This window comes from Pinus tabuliformis, chromosome Q (assembly GCF_031772625.1).
Source record: "Pinus tabuliformis cultivar Carrire ecotype Pingquan chromosome Q, CPIR1, whole genome shotgun sequence".
NCBI lineage: Eukaryota > Viridiplantae > Streptophyta > Pinopsida > Pinales > Pinaceae > Pinus > Pinus tabuliformis.
The window spans coordinates 964,615,933-964,630,290 of record NC_142296.1 but is presented as its reverse complement, the minus strand read 5'-3'; the positions used below and the strand labels follow the sequence as shown (position 1 = coordinate 964,630,290).

The following is a 14,358-nucleotide window of genomic DNA, read 5'->3' as shown; positions in this document are numbered from 1 at the left end:
TCTGCAAAAGAAAGAGACGTCATTTGAGAGATAACCATAAAAATTTTGTTTCATATTTGCATGCTTTGGCTGCCACAAACACAATTCCATTCAACTCTATATCAATCATGTTCAATTCTCATGAACTTTGTAGGAGACACTTCGGTTGTGCAAAACAAGTTTTTTGGAATTGACATCTCATTGAGTTGAAACTAAATTTCCTCATATCAATTTGAACCATACACTGCCCAAAACAAAAAGTTATAAAGCTTCATTATAACCAATGGTGTATGGCGCTCACCAAAAGGCAACATTTTAGCATGACATTTTCACTTTCATTTCTATTTTTTTATGAAGGCTTTAATTGATCATCTCACACCATGTCAGTAGTTCATACTCCAATTAGCAATATTTAAACTAAGTGACAAGTACTAGCTACTTCATATCAGCTTTAATTGATCATCTCACACCATGTCAGTTGTTCATACTCCAATTAGCAATATTTAAACTAAGTGACAAGTACTAGCTACTTCATATCACTTGTTTTATTATATCAGCTTAGATCCATCTTTACTCGAGATCTACCAAGTGTCAAGATGGATCAAATTTCTTTTCACTCTAAAAGAGATATGCATTTCAAGGTATTTGGCCCATCTTGGCGGTTGGTAAATCCAGAGTTAAGATGGATTTAGTTTGGTTTTATTATTAAATATAATTATTAATTTTATGTTTTTTAATTTATTTTTATTTTTATGTAATTTGATGGAGTCAAAATGTTTTATTGATAATTGTAATTATTAATTTTAAGTTTATGTAATTTTACCAACTCAAAATGTACATTACAATATCTCTATCATATTGCGTTGGATAATGTACAACAATTAAATTTTGTTCTAGCATTTCTGGATTACTCACATCGAAGTTTTTAAAGTCGACATTTCAAGCCATCAAGTGTGACTCATCCTTAAAACAAAGATATAAAATATGATCCAAAGATGATAAATAAATAGGTGAAAGATGTGGAGAAAAAAAACGTTAAAAAATGAACATTAAAAGTAAAAAAAAAACAAATATTAAGCGTTAATCATGATTAAAGAAAATATAAATTAAAAAAAAAAAAATCAAAAAACTTAAATGTTAATAAAAAATTTTATTAAATAATCTAATTAAAAGACACTAAAAACAAATAATATTATTTGGTATAAATAGATGATTATTAAATATTATAATTAAAACACACTACAACTAAATTATATTATTTGGTATTAGTTTGTTTTAATTATATTACTTAATCGCCCATTACGATAAACCATTACAATAAATAACTCAATTAACCGATTACAATAACACCATTACTTTAATTTAAAATAGACTATCATAATATTATTATATTAAACAAGAATGTCCTTTAATATATTCTTGAATATCCTTTAACATACTCATACCAGAGGTTGTTGCAAGTTTAAGAATGTGACATCTTAATTCAAAGGGGGGAGGTGGTTGTGAAGGGAAACGTCAGGAAACTTTCGTGTTAAGGCAACTGAAGAATATTGAGTAGACAACCTAACCGCCTCGTCAAAAGAAGTCAGAATAGATGACGAAATATTGCGCAGTGTTCATGTTTTTGGGGCCAACATGGTCAAATATGCACTTTAGGTTCACTGAGATGTCACGTCTTTCTTGAAAATTTGCATAAAAATAATATTAAATGTGTAATTAACGTTTTATTAATCCACATAAATCTTATTTATATGACTCAAATTTTTATCAAAAAAAATTAAATGTTTCATACCATCAAATTTTTTTTTTTATCTTTAATAAATTAATAAATTAATATTTTTATAAATTATTATTATATTTAATGATTTAAAATAAATTGAATTATTTATTTATTTATTATTTTAAAATATTAAAAAAAATCCTCAATCGAAGTGTGAGCTAGCGTAGTGGTTTTGGTGGGATCTGAACCAAGGATAGGGTAATTATAAAGCAAAAAGCAAGGTGGTCGCATGACGACCCTCATTTATCTCCTTGCATGTGAAAGGTGGCAATGAATGTTGTTAAGGGTTTTGGGAAGTGTGGACTTCGATTATCAAGCTCGACTTTGAGGTTCCATTTCAGAATTGTTGTGTGGTCGTCTGCTACAGGGAAGGGTTTTCCCTAGGCTCCAAGCGTGGCTGTGGAAGGATGGCTCCTGCGCTTCCTCGCCTCCTAGTGGACAAAAGATTGGTGTGGGTATGCTCCCTTAGTTAGTTCTAATTTTCTCCTTTCATGTCCAGTTCTCTGTCATTGCTTGAACATCATGATGGTTGTTTCTAATTTGAGAAGTTGAGGAAGTTTGAAGGGTTCCTGGGTTGTTTTTGAGGAAAGAATTGTTAAATGCGAACTCCAACCTATGTTCCCTGCCAATCTCTCTGTGCTCTTTGGAATTATGCTTTCTCTAATGGCTCTGTACTCTGCAATTATTGTTGGGGTTTCATATAGTATTCTGGGTTTATGCAAAGTAATTTGTTTCCTTAATGATAGACCAACTTCTTTGGGCGGTCTGGGTTAATTGTAAGAAGAATTACCTTGCCCAATGGATAACCTTGTTTTCAAAGGGATTATGGGTTATAAAGGCAAACAAATATGGCCCTTTGGGTCATGGTTGGGACAAAGCTCAGGAGGATTATGGGTTTTCTAACTTGATGCTTACTATTATTATGTATCATGTCTGCTCACATTTTCAGGGTTAATTCATTTCTGACCTGGTATAGCTCTCATGCTTTTCAACCTCTTTGCGGCCGGGTATCTACTTGGTTGGGCTCCTAGACGATTGGTATTTGTTTTTTTGGTTTTGGTTTTGGTCTCGGTAACCCTTGTGTGATCTACAAGCCATTCCTATGGCTCAACCCTCTTCTCAAAAAAGGATCACTGGTATGCTTAACCTTCACTAGCCAGGGGTAAAGGGTGTCGTGGTAATGTGGGGAAGTCCTGGGAAGCTGCTCAAGCATACCATTGCAATACGCCTCCCCATGTTTGTCAATGGATATCTAGTTGGGAAACAAAGCTAAAGAAGCAAGATGAGAACACTAATTTGGACCTAGAGGAATGGTAGTCTTTAGTCCAAGACCTTGGTCACTCTCGTGGAAGATACACTCAGTTCCAATAGACAGTTTATTTATACTAGCTTATGAAGAACATAGTGGCAAAAGCAATTGTGTCTAGTTTTGCTGGGCCATCCAAACCAAATTCAGACCTCTAGGAAATTCACAAGGAATTTCAATTGATCCAACGTCAAATCCAACTCCAAAATGTTCACCTCAGCCAGATTGAGAAGCACATCCCTTGCCTTCCTTAGACAGAGTTGTCAGGTTCCAGTGCCAAAGATCTGACGCCTATTGACTCCTCTGATGAGTAACTGGATGATTAGCATGGTCATGTTTTGTGAAAATTTTGTGTAGTTCATATGATGGCTTTACAATCTTTCTATCTTTGTTTTAGCTATATAGATATTAGGAGTAATAAGGATATTCAGACTTATATTGCATTGCTAGACAATTTGAGAACCTTTAAATTTTGGATGGCTTACAATACAGTTAGATGGCCAACAAACTTGATTTCTTAGTGGGCAGGTTGAGGCCATCTAACGCTGTTGGATGTGTATGTACACCGTATTTGTTTTTTGAAAAGGAATAGAAATGATCCGCTAAGCTTACAAAAAAAAATATTATGAAAAATAAAGTGAAAGTGAAAATTCAAACATAATTAAGGCACATTTAGTTTTACCGCTTATCCATACTTTAACATTGGAAATTCAATTTTTGTTATTTTATTATTATTATTTAAATTTATTTATTTGTAAGATGATTGGTTGAGGTCTAATTATGGGTGTAGTTTTTTCTCCGTATTTTCAATTTAAGATGAGAAATTTTAAAAAGGTATATATATATATATATTTTAATTCCAATTCTATTAATCATATATATATATGTAAATTTTAATTTGACTTTATTTTCTTCTCATCATCTTTCTATAATTTTCTTCCATTGAAACAACAATTATACAAAAATATAATTAAATTAGTAAAAAATAATTAGTTTTTAGAATAATGCGAACATTTCTTTCCTACTTTTATTAAGAAAGTTCTATTGATAAATGGTGAGAAAATTCAATGCAATGCACTAGAGCCCTTCATTTTATTTCAGGGGATTCAAATTCTATGGTGTAGGGGTTGGGGTATGGGATCCAAACTAATTCTACTAGTGCTCATTAGTGGGGGTATTATGAGGATCCCACTTTGAAGTGCCAGATCCCGCTTCAAGTCGTTGTAGAGGAGAGATTGCTCAACATATATGAGAGTTTAGTCTTCAATTTTTCATCTGTTTCAATTGCTTTGTTAAAGCTATTTTACCTTCTTTCCTCAAACCAAACACAAAAGATTGGTCGCTTTGTTAAAGCTATTTTACCTTCTTTCCTCAAACCAAACACAAAAGATTGGTCTCAGTTACCATGCAAAAAGTTAATGTGTGAATTTTGTTAAAGCGGTTTAATCTATTGCAACTTTATTCCTGGTTTTATTCAAAGTGAATGTGTCAAATTAAGCCAATTTAATACTAAATCACAAATCATAGACAAATTCCAAGTTTTATTCAAAGTGAATGTGTCAAACTAAGCCAATTTAAGACTAAATCACAAATCATAGACAAACACATAATATTTGGAAAATATTTGAAAAGAGCTAATGATATATTTTATTATTAAATTTAAATTATTTTATTGATTTTTTTGACCATATGAAATGCTTTAAGAAGTATTTTGAGTAGAAACTAAGCATTTTGATATTTATCTCTAGTTACTAGTGATTTAAGTTATACAACCGTGCTAGTTATAATTTAGTTGTTAAATTAATAGTAAAACAATGTTATTGCTTATTATTCATAGATATTAATTAACTTGCAAAAGAAATTTGCGAGATAATAATAAAATTTTTATTCCATATTCCTTACATTCAATGCCACAAACACAATTGGGTTCAACTCTATACCAATCATGTATAATCCCCATAAACTTTGTAGAAGACAAATGATTGTGCAAAATAAGTTTCTTGGAATTGACATCTCAGTCACTTGAAACTAAGTTTTTCCAATCAATTTGACCGAAACATTACCAAAAAATAAAGTTATAAAGCTTCATTACAACAAATTAAGTAAGTTGCTTAAAAAAACACCATTTTAACACAACATTTTTACTTTCATTTCTATTTTCTTATAAAAACTTTAATTGATCACCTCACAACAAATTTCAATTAACTATATTTAAATTAAGCTTTAAAATAAACTTTCAAAATTTACATTTAAAAATATAAATATATAAATTTAATAATTTAAAAATATTCCTTATTTAATGAATATAAGAAATTCTAAATCTTTTGTACATATCCTAACTTCACAAATTTATAAAAGTATATAATTCATAAATTAAATGACAATTTTTTTTGATACCTATCAATTTTGATGGACTATTTAATTTTTATATAATAGTTAATTTTTTTTTGGGTAAGTAAGCACTTACAGGGATTTGAACCAGTAACCTATAGCAAGGAGTGAATTTGAACCAGTGACCTATCCTTGCTTTAATAATACACCCATTCACTATCAATCCAAAGCCCCATGAACTATATACAATTAAGTTAATTAAATATCCCTTAATTATTTTTCTAATACACAATTAAAAAAAAAACACGTACGGGAAAAGGCGGTCTGAAGAAATATTGAAACAATACTTGGCGGCCAACAGCCACACCCAGCTGGAAGAACGAAAAGAGACCTAACCAGCATATTTGACCGGCCAAATCAGTAAACGAATCTGACAACCGGTGCTTTCCGGTGATTAGCACAGCAAAGCAAAGCAGGGACACTACGCATCCATCGTACTGGTATTGCTTCCATAATGCAATTTCAAACCCCTGTCCTTGTGACCAGGGAAATTTTATTAAATAAATTATTGCTTTACTCCTGCATTCGCTTCCTACGCCCGTGACAGTTCAATTGTTTATCGGAATTCAATTCTATTCGTCGGGGTTTTCTTTCTTTCTTTCAATGATTCTTCTCTGACATTTATCTGGTTTATGAGGTTTTGAAACAAGCTGCGGCAAACAATTCTTCGAAGTGTTAAAAATAATGATATTCAAGAGCTCAAATTTCGATGAAAAGATGTTTGAAATTCAAAAATAAAGTGAATAGGAAGCCTGGAAATCGCCATAATTGGTGTTTCTATTCCAGCGAATGATGAAATCTCTGCAGTAATCATCAGCGCAAGGGCCGGATAAATCTGTAGTGATCGATGCGTAACCGCTGTAATCGATTTCCCGCGGTGGTATCCATGACGATTCGCATGCTATCCATTGTCGTTTAAACGATACGGAAGAAATGTCTAAAATTGCAGCAGAAAAAATGGGTGTCAAAGCGGTGGTCGACGCTTCAGAGTACCTTAATGTGTCCGGAATTCTTTATAAATGGGTGAATTTTGGCAAATTCTGGAGGCCGCGATGGTTTACATTACAGGATGGTGTTCTTTCTTACTACAAAATCCATGGCCCGGATAAGATTTACGTAAGTCAAGATACACAGAGAGGGGTTCGCATTATTGGAGAAGAATCACAGAAGCTGATAAGAAAGCAGAGAAATTATCACTTCGTCGAGGAAAAGAGATATCCTAAAGATTATGGAAAGGTTCACATCAAGGTATTTCCGTTTCTCTGAATTGTTTTCCGCATTGTAGAACATTCATTTTAGCTTTTCGGTTGTATTTCTGTTTAATAATATTTACAAAAATATTACGATGTTAACAATAAAGCCGGTGGAATCATCACATGTTTCCTACTCTTAGTCTTCGTAGTCTCCGTGCTGCGTGTATCATTCTTCCAGTGTATTGACTAGTTTCATATTTAGGTACCGATGAAGGTTGTTTCTATGAAAATGATATATTCTTAGTTGTATTGTGCAAGTCCGCCCTATGCACGACTAGGTTGTCACTGGAGTCATAAGCTCTCGCACCATACTTCATTCTTAACCAGTACCTAATTACGATTGCTCTATGCTGTGTTTCTTATTTATAAGCCTTGCCCGTCTATAAACTTGCTCCACACCTCACGCGCATGCCAGTGAATAAATTGTTGTTCCTTGTATACTCTGCTTGGGGACTTGCGAACATAATCATATCATGTGTCCAATCTTGTCGATTCCATGGGTAATATCAGTCATTGGTAATAGTTAATGCCTACTTCTACTCAGTGTTTACCATGCAGTGAACATCTTATCTGGGTAATACCAGTCATTGGTAATAGTTAATGCCTACTTCTACTCAGTGTTTACCATGCATTGAACATCTTATCTTATGTTCGCGATATACACTTAAATTGGAGGAGCATGGATCACACGGCACCTCTGGCAAGAGAGCCGTGGCTTTTCTAGTGTCTATTAAGATCTTAAGGTAATGTTTTATTGGATAGACACATGATTTCATGGAGTGCTCCACCTCTTCATGTTTTTTCAGGCACCTATGCTATGGATGGAGAGGCCAACCGACTCATGGTTGCACATTTGACTCCACTATTAGAGTGTTTGGCTTCATCCTTGTGTTTTGATGTTGACATTGTGCTTTTTGATGACTTTATAGTATATACCTCATTCACATGGAGCACTCCATTACTTGCACACATGTGAAGGCAGTTCTCATGGATCGAGGCTATAGAGTTGTTACATGCATATGGAGGTTGTGGAGCTTTGATGATTTGGAGCCACACATGCTACTTGGAGGATTTCTTACATACATCTTGTAGCTTGAGCTTGATGATTTGGCACATTTGATCCTGAGTGTGCCACTTTTTTGGCCATCTATTTCCATGAGGGGGACTTGAGGAGACTATTTGCACATGTGTTAATTCCAGGTGTTTGAGATGTCCACTTGAGGAGTTGTATTGCATAACTATACATGCATTTGGATGAGCTCGTATTGCACACTTCTCCATGATAGCATCCACACTATATGAGCATCTATCTGGTCCTCTATCACTACTTCTACCTTGGGATGATGCACATGTGCCACATGGAGACTATTGACTTGTGACACATTATACTTTATGGGGTGACCTAGTCTATAGGCCAAACATGTGGATGAGTTTGGTTATTTGCATATCTATTTGGTTTGTCCACATGTGGAGTTCATTCACAGCTACATCATGGAGGTCGTCCTAATATCTTGCACATGTAACACATCATCTTGCACAAGTAGATAAGTATCTACCTGCTACTTTTGGAGCCTTGACATGATCTATCTCTTTAACAAAGGGGGTGCCTTCTTCTCTTGGGTCTGTTTTTAGATGGTTGTTGTAGCTAACTCCATATTTTATTATTGTTGACTTGTCTATTGAAGTTAATTAAATAAGGATAATATTACAAATTCAAGTTGTAGAGGTTACAAATTCATTGTTATTCGTTGGAGAGAAAGGTGGATATAGGAAAATAAATCTTATTTTATTTTATGACAGATTTGAGCTAAAACTTACATAAGATTTTGCTCTCTTCATTTGCAATTGGGAGATTGATTGAATGAAATAACTTGTCAATGAAGCTTCAAGCATTGGAATAAAGGTATTATGATTAATTGTGTTGTACAATTTTGTTATGTGTGGCAAGTATTGTTGGCATGTGTTGGTATGCATCTTTCATTGCAGATTGGGATTGCCAGAGTTAATATACCTTTAGGCAAAGCCATTGCTGGTTTGGTTTGGTTTGGTTGTGGAGCTTCCCCTTAGAGAAGTCCTTTCCTTCACAAAGTTTGTAGTACTTTGTTTACCAAATTAGGGCTGTTATAAAGCACGTCACCTTGGTTGCTATGTCAAGAAATATAGCTCGAGTAGGATCCTCTTGCACATGTGTGAACATGTGAGAAGTAGTTCAAGACAACTTCTAGTGACCACTTAGTACAGATGGGAAATAATACCATCTTGTAATTTCACTTGAATAAATACAAGTGAAAGTCAAATTTCCTATATTCCTCTAGTTTTAGAAATCTAAATGAAATATTTTAGAAATTATAAAATATTAATGTGTTAGATATGTTCTAATCTTATCCATACACCTCATTCTTGAGATAGGGTGGTTGGTAGGATTAAGGAAATTAGTTGATAAGGTATGGGAAATTATTTGCTAGGATTGAGGAGATTAGTTATCTCTCTTAAAGCATAAAATGGGAGAAGATGAGACAAGTTGAAACACTTAGTTATCTCTCTTAAAGCATAAAATGGGAGAAGATGAGACAAGTTGAAACACTCATGAATCATGATAACATTTGAGAGAGGCAGATACAAAGAGAAGGAGAATGTATTTGAGAGGAGAAAGTGCGTGGAGATCTGATGTACCAAACAACAAGAAGGAATCCATACAACAACAACATTGTATAGTTGTACAATAGTAGCCGCTACCTTCTTTGTTCAACAAACCATACTTTTATTTCAGCAGGTTATACTTCTTCTTTTTTGTAGTATTTTCTTTACCATACAACTGCTAAGTTACAATAGACTGTGTAGTTACCTTGTAAGCTTTGATCATTGGAATTGTTGTCGCTCAAATTGTACACGTCAATGCACCAACCCTTAGGGCGGGGGTTGTATCTCTGATCCTGACCCTCTTTGTTTAAGTTGTCTTCCTATAGTAGGCTAAGGGTGGTAGTCCCTATGGATGAAATGATGAATTCGGGAGATACAACGAAATGGCTTAGCAACTTGGTCAAGTTTAATTATTTAGCACAACTTGATTAGATTTATCAAAATTATCAATTAAAGACCAGTTCCTTAGGAGTCAATTTACTTGCACAATATAGTTTAATTTCCAAGTTACCGGATGAACAATTGTTGCTAGGATGAAAACTATCCTATATGAGATGCGACAACTAGAACTAAGTGAAATGCAAACTCTTGGTTAATTGTAGATTAATTGCCTATTCTACATGAATCCTTTCTCTCAACTGTTTTGAAGTTAGTCTCAAATGTAGGTTGTGGAGAGAAACCTAGGGGAAGAAGGCTATGGCCTTAGAACGATACCTACCTTGGGGATTAGCCACTCGAGTGCCTCCGGTGCTACAGGGACTGTGGCCTTGACGATTGCAAGGCGACCGTGTTAACCACAAGTGAGGGTCTAAACTTCGTAAGCGGGGTGAGAAAGGTGGTCCTATCTTCTTTCAACCAAGCTTATGCTTGGAGGTGAATTTATTAATGCACACTTAATCCTAGAATGATATGCAAGATACAAGTGATAGCTTTAAGTGAGATTATTAAGTGGCCCTTGAGTACTTCGAATTAAATTACTTAAGATCTGATGCTTATAGTGTTCAACACAAGAGCATGAATGGAGTACCTAGAGTGAAATTACAAGAACGAATCTCATTAAACAAAAGTGCCAATGAACCACTTGATTTGTAAATTAAAGTGCTTCAAAACCAATTTATCCGATGAATCAATGAGACAAGCAACTTCCAATTGATTATCCAATCACAAGATTTATTCAATGACTTAGCAAGAAGCACCAATTCGATGTTTAAATTAGAAACCAAGTGAGACGATGAGGAATGCTCAAAAGATGTATAAAGTGATTTTATCAATTAGCAATCTCAATGTTCTTTAAATGATAACAATAAGGAGTAAGAACAATAGTATATCACTTTAGCAATTAGACACATTGTTCTACAATAAGCAAGATGCTCTAAAAGTAACAAGAGAAAGGACAAGATACACATGCAATATCAATAGAACTTTAGAGCGTTAGCAATCATTCAAGCTTCTTACAACAAGATATGCAATTAGATCTCTTCACGATGAGGTTGATTTTATTGGATCACAATTTCATTAGATATTAGAAAACACTTATATGCAAACCTTGAGATGCAAAATTAGGCCAATGATGCGAAATGCAAAGAGTGACCAGCAAGACAACAATTATAATGATTAGTTCAACCACTTAGAGTTAGATATGTGATGATTATAGGGTTATTTTAGAGTCTTTTTAGGGTGCATTTAAGAGCTTTAGACCATGAATATGCCACTATAAATAATATATCTCAGAACTGTAGTGAAACAAAGATGAGAGGGTAGGGTTTAGATTGCCAAACAACTAGGCCTAATGGCATTTGTAGATGACAAACTTGGCTTCCAAGTGAACTAAAACTCCTCAATGAGTAGCTCTACCTGCAACCACCACTGTTAGCAAGATAAAACCAATCCAATGCCTGCAAAACAAGAGAATTAGTACCAAAAACCAATGCTTATGACAAAAACAAGTCAAGGAGAGATGGGGCTAGGGAAAGAAGGCTAGGAGAGGGCAACGATAGGGTTAGAAGGCTAACACTAGGGCTAGAAGGTTAGGAGAGGGAAGTGAGGAGAGAAAAGGCCTAGAAGAGGCCTCAACCTAGGGTTCTAAGGGCCTAAAAGGCCATGGATTAGAGATTCAAGGCCTAGAAGGCCTACAACAGAGGAAGGAGGGCTAAATAAGGGTCGCGACAGAGGGGATGAGGCCTTATGGGCCCGTGGCACCAAGAAAAAGGCTAATGGAAGGGAGAAAGGGCTTAGTTAGGCCTGCGGTTGGAGGAGAAAACCCTTAGAAGGGATACAGACCAGAGGATAAGGGCTAAATAGCCTGCGAACGACCTGCACAAGGCTGGAGGTGCCCTTGGCCAGGCCTTGGAGGCCTCCAAAGTAATTTAGATCCCTGCAACACAAGGAAATTAGCTTTCAAACTATGAAATTCACCATAAAATCATCCAAATTTTACCTCTATGCTTGCAACCTCCTTCTTCTGGCTATGCGTTGAGGCTAGAGGAGGCTAGGAGGGTAGATCTAGCCCTCCTAGGCCTAGATCCACTTTCAAAATGTTGAAAACCCTTGTCAAATCGCTTAGATGACTCCCTTAGGTTATGAAACCCTTAAAACCCTAGCCCTTAGGCTAGCTTCTTCACAGAAAAGCATTTGATCTCCTTTAATGGTGTGAGAAAATCCCCTGCACAATGAGAAATAAAAGAACCCAAACCCCAAATATATACAAGAAATCTTAAAAACCCCAAAACCCCAAGTGCTATACAAAAGTCAAAAGAGGGTTAGTGTAATAATACAATAGCTAGAAAATAATATACAATTTATTTACACTATTTACAAAAGTAAATTAGCTCTTAATAGCATGCATATTTCGTTATAGCACAAGAGAGAGAGAGATTAGATTTTTTTGGGAGATTTTTAAAATAAATGATGTATATAAATGGATCACCGACCCAAACCCTTCTGCAAAGTACCCTGCAAAATGAAAGCTTGGAATCCAAACACGGTCAATTTTTCTCCACAGTCTGTGTACTTGGAGACCAAAGGCTAGCGTACCTGTAGGTCTCTATTCAAACTTAAAGGATGAATTGTTAGATCATGAGGGATCTAGATCTATGGGTATAGATCTAAACCCAACACCGAAGGCAAGATACTTGTACCAATAGATGTTCTGTCTTGCAACAAATGAAATAACAATTTATAAAGCGCATATAATATAGAACATGAAAAATTACTAGCACATACCACAAATCAACAGATAAAAGAACACAATGAATTGAAACCCCAAAACCTTTCTATTATGAGAAACATAATTCCAACAGAGCAAGGCTTAGTACATGCATTACATATTACATCATCCAAAGATGAAATGAGGAGCTTCATAGCTTCCTTATATAAAAAATGAGAGAAGAAAACTACTCCAAGTGGAAATTACGACTAGTTGGCTTGATCCACATTAAAATAATCTCATTCATTGATCTTCCTTTGAAAATAATTTGATCTCCATCGTTGATTTTTATTTTTGAGGAAAATTTAGAATTCTCTTAAAACCCCTTTTTTATTAATCCAAAAAATAATCTTTTGGACTAATATCCTCAAAAAATTCACTTTGACTTAACCACCAAGGTCCAAGGGGTCAAATTTTCTTAAAAAATCCATTTTTCCCTTTTTGGAGGACCTCCAAAAATTAATTCTTTTTTGACCCACGATTTTTTGATTATTTTCCACTTTATTTTTGACTCACAAATAATTATTTTTTTGGTTAATTATTTTCTTTTTATTTTTGCTAGAAAAATTAATCAAAAGACCCAAGAGAGGATTAATTATTTTTTCCACCTTCAAATGCTTTAGCCATGGTGTCTAACCATGAGTAGCCATGCACTAAAATATTTTTTACATCAAGATATTACAATTTAATTCAACCCTTAGAAGGGGAAATACACATTTAGACATAAACTCTTAATACATTACCCAATTTTGGGACACAGTATGATCTAGTATGAAAAATACATAGACTTGATAAACACTAGGACTCACCTAAGTCTTTGTCAATGAATTCCACCCTAGCTTTGGGGTATATCTGGGAGAAAAACTGTTAAGTTTAGGTATGTTCTATGCTAAGAGCAATATATTTCAATTTTCACAGTTAGCTCAATATCTTTTCCAAATTAGCAATCACATCAGCATTAAAGTAAACTACAGATAGAACATAAACATAAATCGTAGAAGACAAGCCAAGACAAGAGGACACAAGATGTGGCGCTAGCTAGGGACAAACCCCAATGTGGGGAAACCCTTGATCAATTCTTCTTATATGTTCTTCAATAGTTCAACAGAGAGAGAGAGAGATAGTACATTTACAACAGAAGTCAACACTTTGACTTGACAAGATAAGAACATAGATCTTCTCTAAGAAGATGTCTCGTGAGGTAACTGATATGGACTCATGTGATTCCATCACCCTATCATAGTGCTGCACCATCATACCATGTCCATCATCACAGAGTTGCACCATGCTGCATCACTGTTGAGCTGTACCTCATCATGCTGTACCCATCTTGCTGCTCTTCATCATCATGCTGCACACATCATGTTGCTGCACCATATCATCATGCTGCACCTCCTTGTGCTGCATCTTCAAACTGTACCTTACTGTGCCCATCATGCTGCATCCCCTTGTGTTGCATCTTCAAACTGTACCTTACTGTGCCCATCATGCTGCATCCCCTTGTGCTGCATCTTGATACACTTATGCTGCACCTTGATACACCATGCTGCACCTTGATACACTTGTGCTGCACACCCTGATACACATATGCTGCACCTTGATACACTGTCATGCTACCATATTGCCTTAGTCATGTTGCCACACAGCCTTAGTAGCTGCCACACAATGTTATCTATCTAGATAGACTATGATCCCACAGTCCTAGAAAACACACAATGCTGATCTGTGTGTTATAGGAGCTAGGTACGGGTAGCAGTTCCTTTGTCTAGACTACTGATAAGAACCTTGTGTGACAGCAGATAGG

The 14,358-nt window shown here is 35.1% G+C and overlaps 1 protein-coding gene across 5 annotated transcripts in view; it reads left to right on the top strand.

Annotated features, from left to right (window-relative positions):
• Positions 1–5,874: 5,874 nt before the first annotated feature.
• The window catches only part of LOC149222688 (oxysterol-binding protein-related protein 1C-like), a 450,258-nt gene continuing 441,774 nt past the window's right edge, over positions 5,875–14,358 (top strand). For 3 of the 5 annotated variants that reach the window (XM_089385583.1, XM_089385580.1, XM_089385582.1), the window contains exon 1: positions 5,876–6,704. In XM_089385583.1, coding sequence (XP_089241709.1) covers positions 6,390–6,704 — 315 coding nt within the window. In that variant the 5' untranslated portion in view covers positions 5,876–6,389. Of the gene's footprint in view, positions 6,705–14,358 lie in introns of all 5 variants that reach the window. The other 2 variants (XM_089385581.1, XM_089385584.1) reach the window with 1 other exon arrangement.